Genomic DNA, 27,528 nt, shown 5'->3' on the forward strand with positions numbered 1-27,528 from the left:
GTTTTCACTTCTGTTTACAGCGTAGCGTGCATTATTGCAATGTTACTTTTCTTGGTGGTTTATTAAATTACGGATTTTTTCAAAAGTTCATTTTTTCCCCTGTGCTTAAAACTCATTAAAAAAAAAAAAAAAAAGGTGTTTTTAGCCAGCGGTTGGTAGCGCGAACTATTGCAGTGTTAGTTTTCTCTGTTGTTCAAGGTTTTCTCAGTGTTATTCAATGTTTTTACATTTAGTTTACTATTACACTGTGTATTCTATGGTTTAATTAACTATATTTGTGCTTAAAAACTTAAAAAAATATATATATATTTACATACAGTTCGCATGGTCTGGAACGGATTAATTGTATTTACATACAATCCTATGGGGGAAATTGCTTTGGTTCACGACCAAATCGGTTTACGACCAGAGTTTTGGAATGAATTATGGTCGTGAACCGAGGTTCCACTGTAGATCCAAGAATCTCTGCTGGGGACCATGGGTGCCACAAGGGGGTGCTGCAGGGAGATGAGCTCCCTAATAAGTGGGACTTACTTCCACCAGGCAGTGGCACTGTAACCGGTAATATTCCCAGGTTCTTAATAAAAGGGACCAAATTCTCTTGTCCAGGCAAGTTGGAGCTGGGAGAACGTGGAGCAACACTCAACTGGAAAGAGGGCAATGTGGTGGTGAGAGATACTGTGAGGAGAGGTATTGTGGGAAGAAATTACTTGTGCGACTTTGTGGAAGAATTTAGTTAATAAGCCATCTTTTATTTGAACCTAGGACTCTTTTTTGTGTTCGTGTTGGGTTTGGAGCTTGCTGACGTCCCAGTTCTGTCACAATAGATGTGGTAAATTAATTGATAGATTTTGCAGGCTGAGTAGTAAACAGTCTAATGTTACTGTGCTTTCTCACCTTTTCAATCCTAAAATTAGTTTTGCCTGAAAAAATATGACCTCTTTTGTGTGTAGTTTCTAGATGGTCTTTGCAGACAGCTTAGTAAATTTTCTAACTTGGTTGTGATGCTGTTCACTCTCAGTTGTCATCGCTGCTTTGCAGAATATCCTCTGCATTTAATCCACCTTAAAAGTTCTTCCAGTATTTGAAATTATTTTATTTTTATTTTTTGATAGTACTGCTTTTAATTATGATTCCTTTCAATTGCAACTGGTCCAACGATAATAAAACATCTGGTAGTCCACAAGGCTTTACAAATCTGTAGTTTGGTTGCCCGGAATTGAAAACTAGTAGTCCCAGAATTCTGGAATACCAGTTTTTCTACCAGTTTCTGTAAATATTTTTAAAACTCATGCCTGGTAACTAATGCGCAACATGTAGGAATAAAGTGAAATTTTTGATTTTAAGTAGTATTTTACTGTAATAATAATAATATATTTTTTTACATTTTGTGTTTGTAGGTATCTGTTGCACTTTCTATAAAAGGAAGGATCATATTAGAGATCATTGAAGGAATGTCTTATTTAAACCAAAATAATGTCGTTCACAAGGATCTTAAACCAGAAAATATATTATTAGATGAAAATTTTCATGTTAAGGTAAGAAAACACATTAAGTAGACCTTAAGCAGACTGTGTAGTCAACATGTGAAAAAAGTCAATTTCCTATCATATTGATTTGAATCTAGTATCAGTTTTAAGCCCTGCCTCCCATGATCCCATTTGCTCTGGTTATCCTGTTTTCCAAAACACCTTAATAGATAAAGTCTCGTTTTTTTCTTTTGCTACTAATATGGAAATGCTTTGCACAATTGCAAATCCTTAACAAACTCTAATTTGTTGTATGTTTTCTCCACTTGTACCTCTGGCTCTGATAGTATTGTCATGTCTGCAAATGCTAGAAATTCCCATTGTTCTTTTAAACATCTATCTACGGTGGTCCCTTTACAGGACAGGGAAAAGAGGTTGACTGCACTTTAAAAATAGACAGTCCCTGGAGAGCAGTGATATACTGTACTTCACTTTACTATCATCGCAAGCCACTCTTTCAGTCATCAGGAATGTATTTAGGGCTGCTAAATAAGAAACGCATAGATTGCTAGTTCAATAAATAAAAAGGGAAATTAAGAAATGCACCGTATAGTCAAGAGTCACTATTTTGATCATGGCACCTCATCCGAAAATCTGAGAAATACCTGCATATGAATTCCATCCTAATCCAGGTTGAACTGTGAAAAGAACTGAGCTCTTCCAGCAGATGCTAGGTTTCTGCCTATCACTTCAAGATGTCTGTATTTCCAGACATTCCACAAACCAAACAAATGGATAAGCAAGACATTTTTGGTGGTATTATAGTTAATTAGTACTAAAGAATTTGTTTGGATGTATAAATCCCCGAGTTTTTTTAGTGTAATAGATTACTGTTTTCTGGAGTTTGGTGTATAAATTGGAAGTTAATATTCGATAGGATAGCATTTGCCTGAAAATATGCTCAATGTGTTAACATCAGAAACTCATTTGAGAGCTTAATGCATACACAAAAGAAGCAAAGGAGTACTCATGGCAGCAGCAACACATTTAATGTTAGCTAAATTTTTGGTTCATGATTACAGAGAAATTAAAATGCAGGCACAGTCTGCTGTCACATCCCTTACACAGAGAACACAGTTTCAAGCTCTCTTTACCCTGTTAACAGGAAATCCAAGCTTGATTGCAAAAGTAAGGCAGATTTCCAGGCACCTATGAACAATAATATAATTTTGCAGTTAATCCTATATCTAAAGTAAATGTTTCTCCCAATTTTATTATTATTATTTTTTTTTTCTAATACATTTTATAATTCCTGTCACTGCTGCGTTAAGTTCAAAGTACAACAGCTTTTCTGCCACAAGATGGAGTAGAGAGCTATAAAACAATTACCCAGCACAGGCATGCTACATGATATACCTTAAGGTGCCTTCCTATAGTATTTTTTTTCTGGTATTTGCTTTTAATTGTTATTTAATTATTATTTAAAAATGTAATAAATAAGCATTCATGGGAACAGTATACTTTTTACATGGGAAGCTGGTATACTTGCATGGGAATTGTTTTAATATTTTGATACTTGATTTTTGTTTGCTTTGATGAAAAATGAGCTAGTGCAGTAATAAAGTGTATCAAATATACAAAACCATTATGTTTCAGGGCTTTCTAACCATCTAAGTAGTTTCCATAGGGCTACCACAAGAAGTGGACTTGGAACTAAGTTCTGATTCTTTGATCACATCTATTGCGATTATAAAGAGCAAACTTTAAAGAGCAAAAGCATGTGCCCAATGTTCCTTTATGTACTTGTAACTAAAATCAGTGCAGAATGTATTTAAAAATACAAGCAATATTTATATCAAAGGTATTTAAATTCTTTCAAAGATTCTTTTTAGCTGAATAATTTTTAAAAGTAGAAAATAGTTGATGTAATTAGAGTGATAGCCTTACCACTCTGATTACATTAGATTAGTTCAAATGGGCTGTAAGTAACATGATGCTTTAATATGATGTCTGGATGTGTTTGGCTACATGGTAAAATTCTGCATGGTTAATATTTAAGGGAATGTTTGTGCTCATGTTACTCCCACTTCTTTGATTTGTTTATAAAAAGTTTCTTTAAACTAGACTGGTTGTCCTAATTTTAAGCCGTTTCAATTTAAGGAGTTTAAAGCAGGTTTATAGATGCAGCAATACGTATTGTATTATTTGTTTTTTCTACTGTATGCATTTTGGTTAACGGCTGTTATGCTTACTGGGATATATTGTACTCAAAATGTCATTATTTTAAACTACATCAACGTTTGCATATAGCATACTGGTCATGCCAGTTGAAAAATAACATAAATAATTAAAAAATAAGTACTATACCTTATATTTCCTAAAATTTTTTTTACTGCATACTGTATGTCACTACAGTCAGAATTTATGACTGCATGTAATCACATCTATTGGGGAGCACAATGAAAATAATAATAACATTAAATTAAGTAATTCTTTAAAAAGGTGTACACTTCTCCAACTAACCTGAAAGTTATTACATACTACACCTTCAGCGTATGACACTAATTCCTAATAATAATTGTGTCAATAGGGCTTAGGGGTTTTCATCTGTATTTACCATACTTTTTAGCATATTAATAATGAAATCACTTAAAATTAGTATGAATAAATCCTCACATTTAAATATTTTAATTTTTAAATTTAAATTCAATTACATTTCTCAATATGTTTTATCATATTTATCTTAAATCTTCTGTTTTTTGAAAGGACATGTCATTAGGAACCAGGTGCAAGTAACATTTAATATAATGTTACTTATTACCGGTATGTTTTCTTTACATTTTTTGACAGATTGCAGACCTGGGACTTGCCATCTGTCAAACATGGAGTAAATTGACCAAAGAAGAATCTCGTAGACAAAGCCGGCTAGGTAACAAGCCTCAAAGCAATGCTGGAACACTATGTTATATGGCACCAGAACATCTGAAGCAAATCAACACAAAACCCACTGAAAAATCTGATGTGTATAGCTTTGGAATTGTAGTATGGGTCATTCTGGCTAACAAGGAGCCTTATGAATGTGAGTATTGCAAGGAAGTTAGATTAGCTTATAATGAGCATTGTTGTACTTAGTTAAAATACTGTGTTTCTAAGATATCAAAAGTCTCAGTTTTACTGTTACTGATGAATGAAGCACATAATGCTCATTAGGTAGTGTTCATATTTTGGTTATGTATTGTAATTCTGATTAATTTTGTCTAAGTTTCTGTTGCAAATGTTGTTTTATTAAGGACTTCAGGTAACACAATAATACATAAAAATGTATTTTGAAAGAGCATATTGACAGTTACTTCTTAGACATAAAATGTACTGTTTCTCAATCAAATGTTTCTTAATTAGAAGCTAATCCCTACTATAAACAAAATGTTTTATTTAGCTCTTTGGCCACTAAGTGCTCTCATTCTGTCATAACACACATTAAAAAACCTGTTGATTTTGTTTTCTTAGAGTGCTATCATTATGTTTTGAGTACTAGAGAAGATGAGTATTTGTCTGGACTTAGTTTTTCTTTTTTTGAAGAAAAAAAGCAATTACTTAATCTTCAAAAGAATGTCAGTGAACATTAATGTAAAATAAGCATGTTCCTTTGGTGGCAGTAACGGTTACTAATTAAGAAAGTATCTGGAAATAAAACATCAGCCACTGTGGCCATCCAGGATCTGAATTTAGCATCCCTTGGCATAGTAGTTCTGCTGGAGACTTGTTTGTCAATCCAGCATATACCCACTCCTTTCAAAATTCAGTCCTGCACACAACCTACAGTTCTACATGTATCCACATACCTGCACACACATGATAAATGCTACCTGGTTCCCACAAAATTTTACACTTTTTCCCACAGTATAATATTTAATGTGCTATGATACTATGCAGTGCCATCACTGTGACTTCAAAGGTGACGTAGGTGCCACAGATTCACAAGGTTTTTCTCCCAAGTCCAGCCGTTAAGATTTCTTGTTTGTTGATGGGAAGTAAGTTTTAGTGACTGGTGGATAATGAATCATAGGGGCTTCTAACTAACTACCCACTGTTTTATTACATTTGTTTTACTAGTGTAGCAGAAATGCATTGTCCATTGGCCTGGTTGTTGTATCAGTAAAGTGAGCTATTCGCTGAGTGTTTGCATTAATTCAATAACATCTGACTGTAACACTATTCATTTGTCCTATGATTGCTGAGCTTTCATCAAGTATGTTGGGACAGAAATATGTAGAGAAGGCAGGTTGAGGGAAGTAAAGGCAGATGAGAAATTAAAAGCATGGTATGCCAGAATCCACATAAACAAGTGTTCATCTGCAAAGATATTATAAAGATTGAGGCTAAAAGAATGCAGAGGAGACAGAGTATGTAAAACCTAGTTTAGCAGTTTGTGTAGCTTCTGATCTTTTTTTATGGATTTCATTAAATTCTTATCCTTGTTCATTAAGAGATCTTTTTGGCTTTGATTAAAAGCAGCACAATTTGTTTTATGAACATTGAGTAAAGGTTTGTTTATTGTTTTGGAGGAAAGTCTGCGACTGGATAAGTGTGTTAATTAAAGAAAAGCATTGCAAAGCGTTTTGATTTGGAAATTGCAAGTTTTTTTTTTATGATACGGTCAATGCATATGAATTATTTCTTCATACCAATTTTGGGAGAACTGGTCTATGGAAATCTGTATGCTTTTCGACATTTACAAAAACCAAAGGGTAAAAATGTTTAGATATTTTAATAAAAATACATTTCCAAACTTCTTGGATAAAAGGGCGGGCAAAAGGAAAAGAATAGACTGATAAAGTGTGCAAACCTGAGGATACTATGGGTATTTCAATGTCACAAAATTTGTCAAGGGTTAACAGCCTCAATATTAAACAATTATATCATTTGAGAAACAATTTTAGTGTTGCGGAGAATGTGCTTTTGAGGTTTATGTAATGCTTGATAATTTAAATATGACACATTCAGTAGTAGAGAAACAAAACCATTTTTGAAGAAGTCAAATAAGTAGAACAGGAATGTGTCTCCACAATATAGGTGTGCCTTGAAATAGATATCCCTGTATTCAGTGTAGTACCTGAGGTTTTCTAGTGACAGAGGTCTTCACAATGACTCTGAGCTCTAAAAGGCTTTTCAGATTACATCACAAGTTTGTTTTAATAAACTATTATGTAAACTAATATTTCATAATGGTAATGCTAATTGAATACCACATGCTTATCTTAGAAATTTGCTTTTTTCGTTTTCCTTAATTGCTGAACAGATTTTGAACTTTAGTTAAGATTTTCAGTTAAGTAATAAATTAAGAATCTCCTTGAAAAGTATTACAACAAAACTTTACTGATTTTGATTTTGGGCCTAATTAAACTGTAATTTTAATTAAAATCTTGCATCAGAATGTATATAGTAAGAAAACCAAATGCAAACATGTTTTGTATTTCCTTCATTATATTATACAAGGAATGTAAGGACTCTTTTCTTTTTATTTCTAGATGCACAAGGCGAGTGTCATTTGTACCACTGCATTAGTGAGGGAAACCGTCCAGACATGAGTGAACTTACTTCTGATACTCCACGTGAATTTCTAGATCTGATGGTCTCTTGTTGGAATGGGGATCCAAAGGAAAGGCCTTCATTTGCAGGTCAGAACAGTCCTACTTAATGTAGTACTTGCACCCTAGATATTTTTACAGTTGTGTATCTGGAATAAAAGCTGAAGAAAAATGTAAGCTTTCCCTAAATGCTTAAATTCCCAGATTTGCTCAACTATAAGTGTCTGGTTTGGTGCTGTATCTGCTTTGTCTAATGCCAATTTGCAGCACATCATCAGAGCCCGTGAAAAGATCATAGGCTATAACTTACCACCCATTCAAGCCCTATATATGTTCAGGAAAAGTAAGTACAGCATGAAGATTATTTCTGATCCGACCCACCTTGGGAACCACCTATTCCAAAGAATTTACATTATCAAACACCTTTGTGCAGTGAAAGCTAAAACAACATGTCACCTAAACATTTTTTTTTCTTCCACGTGCATTTTTTCTGATTAACCAGGTCTGAGTTTCTACTCAATTAATTTATATAAACCCACATACTCTTTTTCTTCATAATTTATGATATTTTATTCTATTTTATTTCTGTCCCACCCTGGGAACTACCTATTCCAAAGACTTTCTTTCATCAAACACCTTTGTACAGTGAAAGCTAAAACAACATGTCACCTAAGCATTTTTTTTTCTTCTACTTGCAGCTTTTCTGACTAACCAGGTCTGAGTTTCTATTCAACTATGTAAACCCACACACTGTTTTTCTTTATATTTTATTCTATTTTATTTCTGTATATTCTGTGTTGCCCATGTATGCTGCATAAGTACTACCAAGACAAATTCCTAGTACACCTTAGTAGACATGGTCAGTAAAGTGATTTCTGCTTCTGCTTCTAAGGTAGTACCTACTTATGAAAAAATGCAGAAGTGCACATCAAAACAAACAAAAAAAATCTTGGGCATCCTCATTCATGCACAAAATTTTAAAAACAAGTACAGGGAAACATCTAAAAATCTTACATAAATTGATGAATGAAGACTAAGTGTGTAACAACAACAACAACAACATTTATTTATATAGCACATTTTCATACAAAAAGTAGCTCAAAGTGCTTTACATAATGAAGAAAATAAAAATAAAAGACAAAATAAGAAATTAAAATAAGGCAACATTAGTTAACATAGAAAAGGAGTAAGGTCCGATGGCCAGGGTGGACAGAAAAAACAAAAAAAAAAAACTCCAGAAAGCTGGAGAAAAAAAATAAAATCTGTAGGGGTTCCAGGCCACGAGACCGCCCAGTCCCCTCTGGGCATTCTACCTAACAGAAATGAAATAGCCCTCTTTGTAGTTAGGGTTCTCACGGAGTCACTTGATGCTGATGGTCATACAGACTTCTGGCTTTTAATACATCCATCATTTTTGGAACATCATGGTACTTAGAGTAGATGGTGGTGGCTTGCGGACACCAGACAAGGAAACAAGAGAGAGTAGGGGTTAGTACAGATTTTAGAGCCACCATGAATAGTTATTATAATGAATTGGATATACAGAGTATCAGGATTAAATTACAGTGAAGTTATGAGAAGGCCATGTTAAAGTAATGTGTTTTCAGCAGTTTTTTAAAGTACTCCACTGTATTAGCCTGGCGAATTCCTACTGGCAGGCTATTCCAGATTTTAGGTGCATAACAGCAGAAGGCCGCCTCAGGGAATGTAAGGGAATTTTAAAAACCATACAATTTTGGACATAGTATAACACTGAAAACTGCAACCAGAAGTTTAAGTAAGGAACCAAAAAAAGCGATCACTGAGAAAGCTAAAACAAACTACAAATGAATTTCCCACTAAAAAAAAGATAAATTGGAAATGAGCAGGAAATAGCAAAGGAACTAAATAAATAAATCATTAATTTAGCATATAGCAAAGGAGAAATTAATAGAATACCCTAGACAGAAGTAAAAAATGAGAAAGGATTAAAGGTTTTCGAATAGGAGAATCATGTATGTCCCACACATAATGCATGATAAAAAAAAATAAACTCCTGGGGTTGACTGAATTTTAACAGAAGTGCAGAAAAAAAATGGAAGACTTTATTTATAAAGCTTTAGTAAGCATTTTAGCAGTCACTTCAATTATTAGATTTACTTTAAATGATACTCCATACAGTAATAAGGGAAATTAAAGTGATGGTATTAATTATAATATACTAATACCTCCATCATTTAAGAATATGGATCCTGTAAACAAAATAAGTTATAAAATTAAAAATATAGTAAATCATTTTCATTTTCACAGATATACAAAAGAAAGATTGTGCCAAGCCTCTTTAAGTTTGGAGTGTTAGACAAAAGAAAAGTAAATAACAAAATTACATTTTATATATAGTATCATTTGATATAGTTCTGCTTTAAAGACACATTTTGAAGTTAAAAAAACTGGTATCATAGATAACTTATCAAGCTGGATGTTAAGCTGGTAAGTAAGGAGGTAATTAAATGAATGGATAAGAGAAGAATGCTGCAGATGTGCTGAGCTCATCATGGAGACATACAGGAATCTTTGCTAGGATCATTACTCACTCGAACATAAATTGATGACATTATTTACTTTAAAATTGTAAATAAGTTTGCAGTGGACACAAAAACTGGATGTATAGCACATACTGAAGTGTCATTTAAATACAATTCAAAAAGACATGGAAAATGTTACAGTAGATGTGACTTGGAACTAACTAACTGGGAAAATAAAGATCAATGTAAACAAGGACTACATAATCCATTTAATAGAACATTAATTGTAAATGTAAAAAAAATGTGCCCTTCATCTTCATGAGGCAAATTCAAAAAAGGATTTTACGGGTCGGGCGGCACGGTGGCGCAGTGGGTAGCGCTGCTGCCTCGCAGTTGGGAGACCTGGGTTCGCTTCCCGGGTCCTCCCTGCGTGGAGTTTGCATGTTCTCCCCGTGTCTGCGTGGGTTTCCTCCGGGTGCTCTGGTTTCCTCCCACAGTCCACAGACATGCAGGTTAGGTGGATTGGCGATTCTAAATTGGCCCTAGTGTGTGCTTGGTGTGTGGGTGTGTTTGTGTGTGTCCTGCGGTGGGTTGGCACCCTGCCCGGGATTGGTTCCTGCCTTGTGCCCTGTGTTTGCTGGGATTGGCTCCAGCAGACCCCCGTGAACCTGTGTTTGGATTCAGCGGGTTGGAAAATGGATGGATGGATTTTAGGGGTCTTTGAGACAGTATTTCAATCCTGTGGATAGTATAAGGAGGCAAATAAAAAAAATCAAATTAAATAGTGCATGTCAATCAAGGAATATTGCATATTATATGTACAGTGCACTAGTCAGACTGCTTCTAGAGTAATTTGTATATTTGTGCTCACCATGAAACACAAAAAATACATTAAACTCAGAATCTTTTAAATTAAATCTTTTCAATCTTAAACAGACATAGTTGTGGAGAAGTAATCCATGACTTCAGAATTTTTCAAAGACACTGATTAAACTGGGAGGTTGCATTGAGGATGACAGACACCTACTTAGACCCACATACAGTACATTAAAGCCTGGAATATTATCATTTAAACTCCCTTCAGATCTTCTAGAGAAATGTAGTGCCTGGTTTTAACAGAAGTCTTATATTTACTGTAATCAAAGTAGTACTTTATAAATTTAGGGTGTGTTGTGGTATTCTTCATGTAATAGATGCAGACTTGTTCTGGAATAATTTTGCTAAGTATGTTAAGATTTTAAACCTAACAATCATATCAATTATATGCTTACATTTGCTTTTGAACTTTTATTTGCTTTGCTACATTGTAACATCTGATATAAACTTGAGATATGTTGTTCACATAAATAGACGTGAGAACAGTATTTAAACTACATGTTAGACTATCTAGAAACAAGAGCTTTCAGCAAAAATTAAGCATGCTAAATAATTTGATTTGTGAGCTGTTTGAATTTAAACTTGAAACTTTGTGATACTGGTCTAAATTATCACAACTGATACATCAACAGTGCATTGCCAAGTACAACCCCAGCATGCCACAGTAAATGTTGGACAGCAGCAGCCTTCTATATCAGCAGCAATGCTAGCAAGGAAAAACTGCAATCACCAGCAGTCATACAAAATCATTTAGAGGGTATGTACAATGATGGAGTAATACATGATACCAATTTTTGACACCGAATTTAAAAAAAAAAAAAAAGCATTGTCACCAGATGTATAAAAAAACATTCAATAAGGAGATGCAAAAGCTGAAATCCCAGTTGACCACACCCATTAAACTCACATTTATAACTAACGTTTGGACTATACCAATAATCAAGAATTGTTTCACAATTAACTTTTTCATGAGTGTTTGTATGACTTTTATGGATGACATCTTTTTGAAGAGATTTTATTATTTTTTAAATAGTTTTCTGCCTATGTAAATAAGTTATTATTTTACTCTTCAGTTCTACATGATAAATATAAATTCATGGATACTTTAAAAATTAATGCACAGGTATCATTCTGAAAGGCTGTAACATATATAAAATGTTTCAGTCATTTTACCTAATTGCTTTGTAATTTTTTTGTTGTTTACATTGTAGTAAATTTAGAGGATAATGTAGTATATCTTTTTTTTTTTTTCCATTGTAGAGTGTAATGACATTTTTTGGCCTTTCTACATGAACAATTTGTATCACAGTGTTGAAGGAGATTTAAAAGATCTTCGGGTAAGTAAATTGTTAAAGGCTTTTTTTTGATTGCAACTTTTAAAAGAATCTTCATGGTAGTTCTTCCAGGTTCTGCATTTTTTTGACTAGATCCAAAACATATGTACACTATACAGCCAAAGGTTTGTAGACACCTGATCATCACATATATTTCAGCTTGTTGGACATCCCATTCCAAAACCATGCGCATTAATATGGAGTTAGCCTTACCTTTGCAGCAATAACAGCCTCCAATCTAATGGAAGAATTTCCACAAGATTGTGGAGTGTGTCTATGGGAATGTGTGCCCATTCATCCAAATGAGCATTTGTGAGGTCAGGTGATGATGTTGAGGAGACCTGACTTGCAATTGGTATTCCAGTTAATTATAAAGGTATTCAGTAGGTGTTTCATTAGGGTTCTGTGCAGGACCCCAAGTTCCTCCAAACCTAACTCGTCAAACCATATCTTAATGGCCCTAGCTTTGTATATGGCACAGTCATGCTGGAACAGAAAAGGACCTTTCCCAACCTGTTGCCAAAAAGATGAAAGCACTCAATAGTCTAAAATGTCTTTGCATGCTCTACCATTACCAGTAACCTTCACTGGAACCAAGGGGGCTAGACCAAACCCTGAAAAACAGCCCAAGACCATTATCTCTTCTCCGCTAAAATTTGCTATACCACTAGAATCATTCATAAGACTGCCAAGTAGTGAAGCATAATGTAGCACTCTAGAGAACACGTTTTCACTGCTCCAAAGTCCTAAAGTAGTGTGCTGTACACCACTCTAGCCAATGCTTCACATTGCACATAGTAATGTTAGACTTGGGAGCAGGTGCTTGGCCATGGAAGCCCATTTCATAAAGCTTCTAACAAAACAGTTTTTGTGATAATGCTGCTTAAATAGGCAATTTGGATATCTTTTATGAATAGTGATGAGCAAACCCAGTGGATTTTGCTTCTCCCGTAGGTTTGGTGAAATCTTGGAAATGTTCAGGATCCACACCAAACACTGGAGGAGGAGGAACTGAACTTGTTTTGAGTGGAGTATAATGGCACATTGGTCTTTAAAGTGTATCAAAGAACTAAGGGAGTGTTTGCCAACAATGTTGGACTGATTCTTGTGGCCAAAAATGGGATCTAAGTTGTGAAGCAGCAGTGCTAACTATTGCAGCACTGTGCCTCAAACATCAAAAGACAGAGACCGAATGATTACAACGAGGAAAATGCAACAACTGTCCTCAAACTAGCAATTAGTACACAATGGCCCTGCCATGAAGCAGTAGTGTGGGACTAAATCATTTCATTGTTTAAAGTCACAGCTCTGGGTGCACTTTGCATTTTCCTCCCCTATCATGATAATAGAAACACCTTGTAAATAGTACTAAATCTTTGGTTATTATTATTTCATAGGCTCTCATTCTGACACAAGGAATGAGAGGGTTCTATTAGGGCTTAATTTGTCTGCTAGCTACACATGGCTAATTATGAGTGCATGTTATCCATGTGGCACTGCACAGGCAGATAGGGATCAATGATATAGTGTATCTGGTGACAATACTATATTATTCTCCTTATGGTTAGTTAATGTACCCCTCAAATAAAATGCTTCCAATTTTTTTATGATGGGCAGCAACCTTGCAGTACACAAGAAAGTTCTGTACCTGGCTGCTACAGTTCTGTGATGTCAGTCTGGCCTCACAAATCATGAGGCGCTAGGAAAAAATGTTCATCTAAGCCAACGGCATGCCGAATTTCCAGGAAAATTTTCAGCAAACAAGGTCACACAGCATATTTGTTTCAGCATACAGCATATTTGGAGAACTTCGTTGATCAACACTAGTTATGAGTTGTGCAATGCAGGATAGGCCATTGTGATGATGTGGGTTGGGATGACATACCCAAGGGATGAGCCTTCAAATGAAGACATTCACTCAGAGCAAGCGGTGGGTGGAAAAGTGAACATAATGCTTTTATTAAAACCATGAAAAACCAAATAGTGTCCATAAAGTGCAGTGCTCTCTTCGATAAATAAATAATCCTTAAAAAAACAAGCAACAATCCATGAGATTAAAAGTCAGAGTTAAAAATGATAGTAAATCAACAGTCATTGGGTCCTTCATGTTCTCTCTGACGAGCCCAGTGCAACCCCCCTTTTGTCTCCCCAGGTTATCCATTGCTCGCTCAGCCAGCAGAGACACCAGCAGCCAATTGTCCACTCCTTCTGACCCCTGTCTTTCCTGCCTCGAGTGGTGTCAGCCAGACCACTCAGGGTCGGTTGTCCTCCGTTATCCTTCTTGCTCCCTGGGATAGGACTTTCACTTGAACACACCCACTATTCCTCCATATTAAGTGGGGACAATCCACCCCTGGAGTGCCGATCATTCATTGCCTGGCTGGCTCGTCCTGTCTCTTCCCCATGATGCTGTTCTCATGGTTCTCTGCCCTGTTCTCTCAGTTCCTTTTTTCTTTTCTTTCTTTTTTTTCCCCTTTTCTGCTGAGCCAGCTCCCTTTTATCTTCTCCACGGGCACAGTGTCCCGATCATAAACTGCAGAAAGCCAAAGAATCAATTGAGACAGAACACCCTTCACGTTCAGGCATGCTCCGTCTTAATCGACCCCACAAACCTCCTGCAGCTGCGCAAGCATGCACGCCCACAGAGATTGAGCCAGTAATTTAATTACTTATTCATTAAAACCTGACCAGGTGATTCGCCATTGACACACTATACCACAGCCATTTGTTTATGCACTGTGCACTTCAGTACTGGGTGGCCTAGCTCTGTGAATTTACATGGCCTATCACTTTGTGGCTGAGCTGTTGTTGCTCCCAGACACTTCAACTTCACAGTAATAATATCAGGGCAGATATAGTACAGCAGAAATTTCAAGTATGAACTTGTGACAGAGCTGCCATCCTTATGACAGTGCCATGCTTAAAGTCACTGAGCACTTTAGTATGCCCTATTCTGCTGCCAGTTTTTGTCAAAGAAGATTTTATGGCTGTGTGCTTAATTTTATGTGCCTGTCAGCAATGGGTGAGGCTGAAATACCTGAACTCAATAATTTGGAGTGGTGTCCACGTATTTTGCCCATATATTATATGTTAGATTTGCTGGCAGCTCTAAAATGTCAAACTATGAGTTGTGTCCATGGGTTTTGCCCAGTGATGAACTGGTGCAACATCCAGGGTTGGTTCCTATTTTGTGCACAATGTTGGTAGGAATAGGTGCTGAGCCTTCACAATGCTGAACTTAATAAACATGTGAGAAGACAGACAAATGGATGAATTATTTAATCAAATGTAAGAAATCCAAAAGTTGAAAGAATGCTTTCATCCCATTTCCCTGTAACATTCTTCTCACTCTGATCAATTGCAGAATTAAGGTTTTCAGTACTTAAATGAGTATTAAAAAAATTACAGCCAAATTCATAGCTTTTAGACTTGTTTTTTAATTGTCCTGTAGATGTAATTCACAGTTTATGAGATAATGTAGCATTAATTAAATTAGCTGACATCTGAGAAAAAAAGCACTCCATTACCTTTTGTTCAGTAAGTTTTCTAATATTTCTTAGTGTTTTATCAGTGGCCTGGCCAGAGATTAGTATTAGTTGTTTTTGTGGCTCATCAGACACAACTGCGTGTTAGCTCAGAAGTGGTCAAAACTTTGCCAAACCTATAATAGGTATCTCCCACATTTATCAGGTGCACACTGTTTAGATTTTGAGGTCTGCTTTGCTTGTGTTTTCATCAGATGAATACAAGAAACACCATGGACAGTGCCAATGAGCATTGTGTTTTTCAGTTTTAAGTTATTTTGTCAGTGTGCATGTAATGCTCCTGTCTTTCCCTGACTTGTCCTAAATAGACACACTGCAACTACCTATGTCATTGTAACTCTAAAAATGTATTTAGAAATATATTCAGAAAACAACTTTGATTATCATTTTCTTTATTTTTTACACAAAAACCTTGTTACTGCCACAATTGGCTCCATTGAACACTGATATCTAGATGTGAATTGCTGTCTTTCTCCACTCATGATTGTATTTACATATCATGTGTTTTTCATTTGCCACCTTTCAGCACTGTGTACTTGACTCGACATTTGTTCTTTCTGCCTCTGCTGCTGTATCGGACACTTCGCACTCTTCATACAGAACTGCATCATGCATTGTAAATAAGAGTAGAATGTAACTGTTGATGAACTATTTTTCTTCTTTTTTTCGGCTGCTCCCGTTAGGGGTCGCCACAGCAGATCATCTTCTTCCATATCTTTCTGTCCCTCTGTATCTTGTTCTGTCACACCCATCATCTGCATGTCCTCTCTCACCATATTCTTAGGGCTTCCTCTTTTTCTCTTGCCTGGCAGCTCTATCCTTAGCATCCTTCTCCCAATATACTCAGCATCTCTCCTCTGCACATGTCCAAACCAACGCAATCTCGCCTCTCTGTGTCCCAACCGTCCAACATGAGCTGACCCTCTAATGTACTCATTTCTAATACTGTCCATCCTCGTCACACCCAGTGCAAATCTTAGCATCTTTAACTCTGCTACCTCCAACTCTTTCTCCTGCTTTCTGGTCAGTGTCACCGTCTCCAACCCATATAACATAGCTGGTCTCACTACCATTCTGTAGACTTTTACTTTTGCTGATATCCATCTGTCACACATCACTCCTGACTTCTCCACCCATTCCACCCTGCCTGCACTCTTTTTCACCTCTCTTCCACAATCCCCATTACTCTGTACTGTTGATCCCAAGTATTTAAACTCCTCCACCTTCGCCAACTCTATTCCTTGCATCCTGACCTCCCTCTCATTTACACACATGTATTCTGTCTTGTTCCTACTGACCTTCATTCCTCTCCTCTCTAGAACATATCTCCACCTCTCCGGGGTCTCCTCAATTTGCTCCCTACTATCAGTACAGATCACAATGTCATCAGCAAACATCATAGTCCACGGGGACTCCTGTCTAATCTCGTCTGTCATCCTGTCCATCACCATTGCAAATAACAAAAGGGCTCAGAGACGATCCCTGATGTATTCCCACCTCCACCTTGAATGCATCTGCCACTCCTACCGCAGACCACACCATGGTCACACTTCCCTCGTACGTATCCTGTACAACTCTTACATACTTCTCTGCCACTCCCGACTTCCTCATACAATACCACAGCTTCTCTCGAGGCACTCTGTAATATGCTTTCTCCAGGTCCACAAAGGCACAATGCAACTCCTTCTGGCCTTCTCTATACTTCTCCATCAACACCCTCAGGGCAAACATCGCATATGTGGTGCTCTTTCTTGGCATGAAACCATACTGCTGCTCACTAATCATCACCTCACTTCTTAACCTAGCTTCCACTACTCTTTCTCATAACTTCATGCTGTGGCTCATCAATTTTATCCCCCTGTAGTTACTACAGTTCTGCACATCCCCCTTATTCTTAAATATCTGCACCAGTACACTTCTTCCACACTCCTCAGGCATCCTCTCACTTTCCAAGATTCCATTAAACAAATCTGGTTAAAAACTCCACTGCCATCTCTCCTAAACACCTCCATGCTTCCACAGGTATGCGATCTGGACCAACGGCTTTTCCATTCTTCATCCTTTTCATAGCTGTCCTTGCTTCCTCCTTGCTAATCCGTTGCACTTCCTGATTCACTATCTCCACATCATCCAATCTCTTCTCTCTCTCATTCTCTTCATTCATCAGCCTCTGAAAGTATTCTTTCCATCTGCTCAACACACTCTCCTCGCTTGTGAGTAATTTCCATCTTTATCCTTTATTACCCTAACCTACTACACATCTTTCCCAGCTTAGTCCCTCTGTCTAGCCAATCGGTACAGGTCCTTTTCTCCCTCCTTACTGTCCAGCCTCTCATACAACTCATCATACACCTTTTCTTTAGCCTTCGCTACCTCTCTCTTCACCTTGCGGCTTATCTCCTTGTACTCTTGTCTACTTTCTGCATCTCTCTGACTATCCCACTTCTTCTTTGCCATCCCCTTCCTCTGTATAATCTCCTGGACTTCCCCATTCCACCACCAGGTTTCCTTTTCCTCCTTCCTCTGTCCAGATGTCAGAGGAACACTGTTGGGTACACTGTTCATCACTTCATCCAACTCACTCCAAAAATCTTCTTTCTCATCCATTGCACACCCAGCTTGAGGGGCATATGCACTAACAACATTCATCGTCACACCTCCAATTTCCAGCTTCATAATCAAACACCCTTCTTGCTGTCACCCTTACTACATCTGCTGTATTTTCCCAACTGTCTGGTAATTCTTCACTACCACCCAGTGCGTCTCACCTCCTCCCTGAACTCAACCTTGCAGTCTTCCTTTTTCAACTTCCACCATTTGATCCTTGGCTCTGCCCTCTCTCTCTTCCTCTTCTTGATCTCCAACGTCATCCTACAGACCACCATCCTACGCTGCTTAACTACATTTTCCCCTGCCACCACTTTGCAGTCTTCAATCTCCTTCAGATTGACTCTTCTGCATAGGTTGTAATCTACCTGTGTGCATCTTCCTCCACTCTTGTACGTAACCCTGTTTTCCTCCCTCTTCTTAAAATACGTATTCACCACAGCCATGTCCATCCTTTTGGCAAAATCCACTATCCTCTGACCTTCTTCATTCCGTTCCTTGACATCATACCTACCCATCACCTCCTCGTCTCCTCTGTTCCCTTCACCAACATGTCCATTGAAATCCGCTCCAATCACCACTTTCTGTCCCTTGGGTACACTGTTCATCACTTCATCCAACTCACTCCAAAAATCTTTCTCATCCATTGCACCCAGCTTGCGGTGCATATGCACTAACAACATTCATCGTCACACCTCCAATTTCCAGCTTCATAATCATTACTCTGTCTGACACTCTTTTCACCTCCCAAACACTCTTGACATACTGTTCCTTCAGAATTACACCTACTCCGTTTCTCCTCCTATCCACAGCATGATAGAACAATTTGAAACCACCTCTGATTCACCTGGCCTTACTCCCCTTCCATTTAGTCGCTTACACGCACAATATATCAACCTTCCTTCTCTCCATCATATCTGTTAACTCTCTCCCCTTACCAGTTATACTGCCAACATTCAAAGTTCCTACCCTCAGTTCCACTCTCTTTACCTTCATCCTCTCCTCCTGCCTCCGGCCCCCTCTTCTTCTCCTTCTTCTTCGGCCATTGTTTATTGTTGATGAACAATTACTCCTGATGAAATGTTGGTGTGCTGTCACTTAGTGCAAGTCAAGCAAATCTGACAAGTCTGGCAACATAAGAGATGTGAAGGTGGCAGAGGCAGTGAGGGCTAAGATAATACACATGCAACAAAACAAAGTGACAGAAAGTGCCACCATTTTGGTACAGGAGCAGCTCACAAACCGCAAAATGAGTGTGGACTGCTGATGTGGACAGTTTTAAAAACAGTATATAATGCTGTTTGCTATTTAAATACATATTATGTGAAATATGTATATATAGTATGGATGTATTTTTTTATAAACTGTATCAAAGATATTACTTTTTACTTAAGTTTATTGTTAATTTTTTCTAGCTGGTTGAAAAGTCAGTCAGTCAGACATTGTCCAACCCGCTATATCCTAACACAGGGTCACAGGGGTCTGCTGGAGCCAATCCTAGCCAGCGCAAGGCAGGAACAAACCCCAGGCAGGGCGCAAGCCCACTGCTGGGCACACACACACCGAGCACACACTAGGGACAATTTAGGATTGCCAATGCACCTAACCTGCATGTCTTTGGACTGTGGGAGTAAACCGGACCACCCAGAGGAAACCCACGCAGACATGGGGAGAACATGCAAACTCAACACAGGGAGGACCGGGAAGCAAATCCAGGTCTCCATACTGTGAGGCAGTAGCACTACCACTGCACCACCGTGCCGCCCTGGTTGAAAAGTGTTAATTGCTTTTTATGACATGACCAGTGCAAGACATAATAGCACCCCAAACATTAGACACAACTTCGGCAATACAGTCACAAGTTCAAATGATTTTTATTTTATAAGTATCTTCAACAGGCTTCTTCTCACTTCATCCAACATAGCACAATATACAAAAAAGAGTATAACTCCTTCCTTTATTTCTCCATCCACACCTTCTAGTGAGTGTTATCCTCCACCTACTGACCCTGGCTCCCTGACTTGTGTGAAGTAGCCCTCTTTACGCTAGACCTGGGAGCACTTCCAGTGCTACAGCATTGCATAACGGAAGTATTTCTGGATCAGGTGGAAGCTCCACAAGATGGGAATAGCTCCCCCGGCAACACCCATGGCGTCCAGCAGGGAATGTTCAGGACTGAAATTCACAACACACCCTGCAGGTGTTTACATGGGCACTTTTTCCGAAAGGTGCTGCCACCTACTGTTTCTGGGACCTGTAGTATCATGGATGGCTGTCTCCCCTAACCAATCTACTTTATAGTACCTTCTGGGGACAAGAATGCCCTCTGTCCCAGGCAGAATGTGAGTCCAATGTCCCCTCCTATTACAGCAATTAAGTACTGAAATACTGTCACAACATCCCACTCAGTTTTTAATGTTTAAAATGTCTATTTTTGGTATTATTGTGGTGTGAACTGCTCACATGACACTTTCACACACTATAGCACTTTGAAATCGGCAAGCAGATTCTGAATCAGATACAAGCAGATGTTCTGTCAAAGAAATTGAAGTTAGGACCAGTGCATCTCTTAATGCAATGTCTTACCCATAACAATTTCTTAGATAATCAGCAAAATTCATATAGAGAAGCAGAAAGTGCCAGTGTCACACAAGAAAAGATGGAAATGAATTGTTGCCAACTTATATTTTTTTTAACTTGTGGTCAACACTTTATAAAGAGCATGCACATTTTTAATTTTTATCTCTATGGCGTTGATTATTTTTTAGTCTTTGTGGAGAAGGTGTGATTTTTAAGCCTGAACTTGTGCAAGCACTTTTTTTCTTTATTTTTTCATAAATTTATAGAGGTTTAGTGGAGGAAATGCTCAACTTAGAAAGTGTTAAGTAGCTTTTGCCATTAATAAAAGTGATACACCATGAATACTAATTAAAGTCTTCTAATGATGAAACATTTGCCATAGGAAAACATAACTGTGTGTGCTTAAATCAAAGTTCAGCTTGTCTCTTACCCCAGAGAGCTGATCAGGCTTGTGTCTTGTATTTTTAATAATTAATTTTTATGATACCATGTGTAATGTAACGGATGGGGAATGTCATTCTAATATAGCTACATTGGCAGTGAATAGAAGTAAAGAACTTAAGCAGGCATTTAGTTGAGCATGCAGAAGTGAGGAACAGCCTAGTCATTATCCATAATAGATAAAGATAAAATAATTTCCACACCAAAAGTTTAAAAAAAAAAAAAACACACAATTGACATTATGCAGTGATGTATTATCATTTGAACCAGTCTGAAAAAAATTTTTTTCTTACATTGTAACATTACACATACCTTTATTTATGGAATTTAACATTTATATTTTTATGTTTGTGGATTTCTTAAGTTAATAACATTGTCTGGTAAGAATTTCATGTGAAGAGCTTAATTGGAAATATATTTACTGGAAAAAAATGTTGACACGTTTAATACTTATTTACCCCCATTGTACTCCAAACAGTGACAGAGCTGACAGATCCTCTTAGGTTCCTTGAAATGTAAAGAAGCACTGGTAACCACTGTGCCACCTTAATTGAAGCAACATATTTAAAATCCACATTAATGCAGTGTTGTGCTTCCTGGGAAAATATTTAAAATTTGTGCGTAACAACAGATAAATAAATTAATAAATGTTGCAAGAAAGTGGAAAAGTTGTGATGTACACAATAAAGAAACAATTGTTTTCTGCATATCTTTGTATAATAACTATACACTGAGTGGCACTGAGCAGTGGAAATCCTTTTAATATTTGATATAGACTTGAGTAGCACTGAAGACTGTTGTGTGTATCCATAGCCAAATGAATTTATTTTGCTTTGCATTTCTACATGTTATACTAGGCTGAAATAATATTTTATGATTTTTCTAACAAGATATTATTAATGCTTACTGATAGCTAAACTTTAACTAGTGTATGCTTGAAGGTAATGCAGTACATCGGTGCAGCCAGGAAGGTAAGGAGTTGTGCTTGAAATCACAGTATTTCAAGACAGAATCACATTCAGAATGCTCAGTTCTATAGGTGTTAGTCTTGGGTATGGTCCAAATGTAAGAATGCGTATCAATATTTATATTTTTTTGTTCTGCCCTTTGTTATAAGGTTACCATTAAATATAATAAAATATGCATTGACAGTGTCACATATTCCTTTAATTTCTAGAAAGCTTATCAGGGTCCAAAGGAATGTATAGAAAAAATGAAGTCACTAACAATTGAATCATCACCTTCTGAATCAGGTAACTATTTCATAACAGTATTTCATACCATGTACTTTTGCATGTGTTCTTTTATACACTCCTCGTAACTTATGCTCAGGTTGGACAAACGACAATTGTAATACTTATTGTTAGTTTTTCAGGTGAACAAGAAATTCATTCTTACCACACTAAAAGTACCAAAATGCAATATTTCTCTCACTGGAGAATATATATTTATACGGTAGTATAGAAAGGAGAATCATCATTTTCACAGTTAAAAAGAAACATTTGTCACTCCATATTTGTAATAAATGTGTAATTAAAGTTAACTTGTGTTTAAGCCTCTTTAATATATCCTTATGATACCAGAAATTTTAAAATGCAAGCTTTTATGAAAATGCATACCCAATTTTCATTTACTAATAGAAACGGAGTTCTAGTGCCTGTCTTATAAATGTATTGTACTCATCTTAATCATAACACTCAAAAGAAAAATGTTAATGCTGGGACTGTATCTAACTTGGCTATGACTTCATAAAATAACTGACTCTGGGCCCTCAAGTAATGTGTTTTCTCCTGGGAAGCTGCTGATTGGCGTTTGTGCTTTACTCTAATCTATTGTTAACTAGCCATGTCTCGGCAATAATATCAATAGAGTTAGTTCTTAATCAGTTTCAGATTTCATTTGTTTTACTTTGTGTTTAACTAAATCTGGATTTTATGTCTGCACATTGTGTATATTTTTAAAAAGTGCATTTTATTTGTATACTAGTTACAGGGCTGTGGTAAGCATGTGAATGTATACAATGGCATGCTGCTCAAGAGATCAAATTATGACTGTGTAATACATTAGGAAATTGAGGATAATAAAAGTAAATTGTGTTGCTGCAATTTATCTGACAGTATTGTTTAATTTATTGGGAAATGGTGAGGAATTATAATTTCCTTAGCATTCATTTGAATTGTCTTTCCTGCTACCACTACTACATTAGAACGTTAAAAGCAAATTTGATGAAAACCAGCCATTCAGCCCAACAAGCTCAGAAATCAATAACATTGAGGGCATCAATGTAATCTTCTTTTTCTTTTTTTGTCTCATTATTACTGCTAAATGTCCATTTAGTTTAACACCAATAAATCACTTAACATTTTTAATTTATGTATTCTAATTGTATTTATTACATAGAAAATATATACAGATGCCCTGAATTACACACCATAGTGATGCTGAATTTTCATCATCACAAAGATCGAACACAGAATGAATTTCAAACACAGATGATAGTAGTAAAACCCAATTGTATTCACACCAAACCTGTAGCTGCAGGCTTTGCAATGCAATATGGCTGGATGTTATTCGCAGGGCTAGATGTTGATGATGTACTATCATAGTCTTGGTCATTCTCACAATTGATGCTGCATACATAGACTGTCATCGTGGCAGCCTGCGTTGATGTGCTGTTTCAGTGAACTTGTCAGGTGTGTTGCTTGCATGTTTTATTGCATTATGCTGAACATCATGGTACCAAGAAAGATCATCCATCCATCCATCCAGGTAAAGTTTTATTGACCAGTATTTAATGAAGGACAATGTCTTGGTAGGGTGTGTTTGATAACTACTGTTATTGCTAAATTAAATGTGTCAATTTTTCATTTATGATATTATTTCAATAAAGAAGGGGTCCATTTTTGGAGCCAGGAAACTTGTAAAAATACTTTCCATTTAAATTAATGGTAAAAATTCACCTCAAAAAGGGTTTTTGAGAACGGAATAGCCTTGTAAAGTGGAGAAAGCATATATATGTTATAAGTTCAAAGTCGGCAGCTACTCTAAAGGAGAAATTTGTTGAAACATTGTTATAGAAACTGTACTGTGCAGGACATGTTTTTACTATAAAATTACTCTGGTACTTTATTTTTTGTCAGATCATCCATATTCTCTGCATTCCCAAGGATCTCCAGAGGAAAAAAATGAACTAGTCAATATTGCTGCCTTTAATCGCCAGACTTCTATACAGATAGATGCACAGTCTGACAATGACATCCTGCAACAAAAGCTGGATGAAGAGTGGATGTACCATGCACATGGCAGCCGCCTGGATCAGCAAAGGAGCCAAGTTTCTGGCAGCCGTGTAGATCCAGTTTACGAAGAACGAAACAGAAGAGTTTCTAGTAATCCTCATTATGAGAAGAAATCTTTTGCTCAAAGCAGGCTACCATCTGAAAACGAAGTACCTGTAGGCTTCCCTGTCTCAGAAAATCACCATCCTTCCTTGTTTCCCATTGGTGAGGAAACTGAAAGAAATCAACAAAATTTTCCTAGATATAGCAAGCAGGCATATGCTGGTATGCCAAAAACTCCAGTTTATAGTGTGCCTGCAGCATTGCCTCGTATGATGTCTAGACCACCTGGATATCCAATTCCTGAATCTAATAATCCAGATACTATTTCAAAGACACCATTGAGCCCTCAAAATAATTATCCATCAACAGAAATGGGTAGGTATTTTTTCTTTGAAATTGGATAGAATTCAGAGTGTTTCAAGTGTTGGTCTTGTAGTAGGCTTATTAAATATACACAAACAGTGAGATTTACAAATTATAATACTGGTCATGAACAAATTTATGAAGTGGTGCAAACATATAATTATTCTAAGTCATTAATGCAGTAAACATCTTTTCAAAGGGATAAAGTGATACCCATGGCTGCTTAGTGAGCAAGAATGGTTTCCAGAATTCATTAAGGAATATGGCTAAAAAGAGTTGGATGTCTCAATTTTTTTTGGTGGGCTCAGATTTTACTCTAAGGCTAGATAAATGATTTGCTTTGCTGTTTACAAAAATGTAACTGCAAAACCTGCTGAAATCCTCAGCACTGCCTCTTTAATTTGCAAGCTAATAATGCATTGTTTCAACAGGAAATACTAACATCCCTGCTTTTGATACCCATGCTGTGCTCGACAGTTCTTTTTTACATATACCTGGAATACAACCAGGTTCAGGTAAGGCTGCACTAAATACATTACACCTAATGTCAAGAAATGACAGTTCTAAAGCCATGGATATTTTGAGTCTTAATGAGCAGCTCTTCAGTAAACTGAGATTTATAACCTCAGAGATTAGTGAGAATACACACAGTTCACATGGGGTTGAGCCTTTGAATTAAAGAATCACCTCTCCCCCTCATAATTTTCTCAAGAGTTCTGTTTTCAGTTGTGTTTCCTGTTAATGACCTGCACGGATTTCTATGGAAGCATTTATTTAAAAATATTCCAACAAAAAATTAATGTATTTGCACATTGTGAGCATACAGCTGGGTAACTGACATGTACATTATGCAACATGAGTAACGTGAGATTTTCTTTTCCATGGACAAGTTTGGTATTGTTTACTGTGGTGCAGCATCACAATAGAATGCCATTCTATCATAAACTTTTAATTATGTCTGTTCGCCATGAAAACATGAGAACATTTTTCCTGGTTATCAGTATAAAACACATTACATAAGTAAAATATAAAAAATATATAATTTTTGGGTGTTGTATTCATTTAGGTCATAGTACATAATTATTACCCCAGAGATCCATGGATGCAATGTATTTAATTGGTAATTTCACCTCTATATTACTATATATGGTGCACCACTGAGATTTTGGTGCCAAATGCTATGCCCATGTTTTAAGTCCAGTATATGAGTTCATTTTGGTTTTCACAATGTTATAGAGAATAAAGAGCTTGATAATAAATATGCAGTTTACGAATATTGTCAGATGAAAAATAGGCACTCCAGCAATATTATAGGCCAAAACCCTCCTTGTCTGTTTTTATCTGGTGATATTTTTTCAGTCTTTAACTGTCTGATGGTTTGATATGACAAGGCTAATGTTATGTAATATAAATTAAGATAAGATGAGGGGCTACAAGGTTATATACTTATGATCTATCTATACTAATAAAAGGCAAAGCCCTCACTGACTCACTCACTCACTCACTGACTGACTGACTCACTCATCACTAATTCTCCAACTTCCCGTGTAGGTGGAAGGCTGAAATTTGGCAGGCTCATTCCTTACAGCTTACTTACAAAAGTTAGGCAGTTTTCATTTCAAAATTATACGTGTAATGGTCATAACTGGAACCTCTTTTTTGTCCATATACTGTAATGGTAGGCAGCAAGATGGCCGTAGGAGACTGAGTTGCGTGTCGCGTCATCATGCCTCCCACGTAATCACGTGAACTGACTGTGAACTCAGTACGTAGAAAAGAAGGAGGAGCCCCAAAGAGCGCAGAAGAAAACATTCATTACACAATTGACAAGGCAGCGAAACAATAAGAAGCGAGTGAGTGACGCATACAAGCATCTTCATAAGACACGAGGTATAAAAAAGCACGGTGTAAACCGTAAGTCTAAATTAACTTTATAGAAACGCTCCCGCTGCCGTTTGCAATACCATATTCGCGAGATACAAGTTTAATGAGAAGACACGAGGTATAAAAAAGCACGGTGTAAACCGTAACCTTAACTTTATAGAAACGCTCCCGCTGCCGTTTGCAATGCCATATTCGCGAGATACAAGTTTAATGAGAAGACACGAGGTATAAACGACAGTTTGCATCACTTTGTAACAGACTTAAAATTGCTGTAGCGAGAAACTTTTAACTGCCGGGTCTTAGCTAACATGAAATAAACCCGTGGACATCGCAACATCACACAAGAGAGTGGCTCACGTGAAGTGACTGAACGCAGCACGAGTGATCACTTCCATTAATCAAACCTGTTCAAAAAACACATTACACAATTGATAAGGTAGGAAAAGAATATGAAACAAGGCACGGTATAAACTGTAACTTTAACTTTATAGAAACGCTGCCGTTTGCAATACCATATTCGCCCCTGCGAAGCGCGGTGATTTTGCTATATATATTAAACTATTTCAACCATTGTATGATCTGCTTCTCGCAACTGAAAGAGGGCACCGTGGCAGAAGTTAGCTGACTTGCTCACCAACCACAAGCGTTACCTGGTAGGTAACCACCCATACAATCAGATTGTGAATCACACTACGAATGCCTGCAATGTAATTACCCCGATCTACATGCTGTGAAATGAACGAACCTCACGCCGTGGCACAACGTTAGGGGTTTCGCCTCTACGTCCGAGGATCGATTCCCGTAAGGGAGTGCAGTGACTGTGTACTCCTGATGAGCCCACAATTACGGCGAAACACGTGTCGCATACTATGCATCTTCAAAGCACGGTGTAAACAGTAAGTTTAAATTGAGTTTATAGAAACGCTCCCGCTGCCGTTTGCAATACCATATTAGATGACTTTGTAACAGAGTTAAAATTGCTGGAGCGAAAAATTTTTA

General features: G+C 37.0%; 2 protein-coding genes across 3 annotated transcripts in view; one reads left to right on the top strand and one right to left on the bottom strand.

Annotated features, from left to right (window-relative positions):
• The window catches only part of LOC127528357 (uncharacterized), a 62,498-nt gene extending 43,896 nt beyond the window's left edge, over positions 1–18,602 (bottom strand). The window contains exon 1 of the mRNA XM_051928853.1: positions 18,103–18,602. Coding sequence (XP_051784813.1) covers positions 18,103–18,591 — 489 coding nt within the window. The 5' untranslated portion in view covers positions 18,592–18,602. The remainder of the gene's footprint in view (positions 1–18,102) is intronic.
• ripk1l (receptor (TNFRSF)-interacting serine-threonine kinase 1, like) overlaps positions 1–27,528 on the top strand; it is a 63,967-nt gene that overhangs the window by 28,397 nt on the left and 8,042 nt on the right. Inside the window, exons 4-10 of one of the 2 annotated variants that reach the window (XM_028804003.2) lie at positions 1,401–1,538; positions 4,320–4,548; positions 6,998–7,147; positions 11,698–11,774; positions 22,122–22,197; positions 24,085–24,657; positions 25,077–25,160. In XM_028804003.2, the coding sequence (XP_028659836.2) occupies positions 1,401–1,538; positions 4,320–4,548; positions 6,998–7,147; positions 11,698–11,774; positions 22,122–22,197; positions 24,085–24,657; positions 25,077–25,160 (1,327 nt within the window). The remainder of the gene's footprint in view (positions 1–1,400; positions 1,539–4,319; positions 4,549–6,997; positions 7,148–11,697; positions 11,775–22,121; positions 22,198–24,084; positions 24,658–25,076; positions 25,161–27,528) is intronic. The other variant, XM_051928848.1, reaches the window with a different exon arrangement.

The sequence above is a fragment of the Erpetoichthys calabaricus genome, chromosome 6, assembly GCF_900747795.2.
Source record: "Erpetoichthys calabaricus chromosome 6, fErpCal1.3, whole genome shotgun sequence".
Lineage (NCBI taxonomy): Eukaryota > Metazoa > Chordata > Cladistia > Polypteriformes > Polypteridae > Erpetoichthys > Erpetoichthys calabaricus.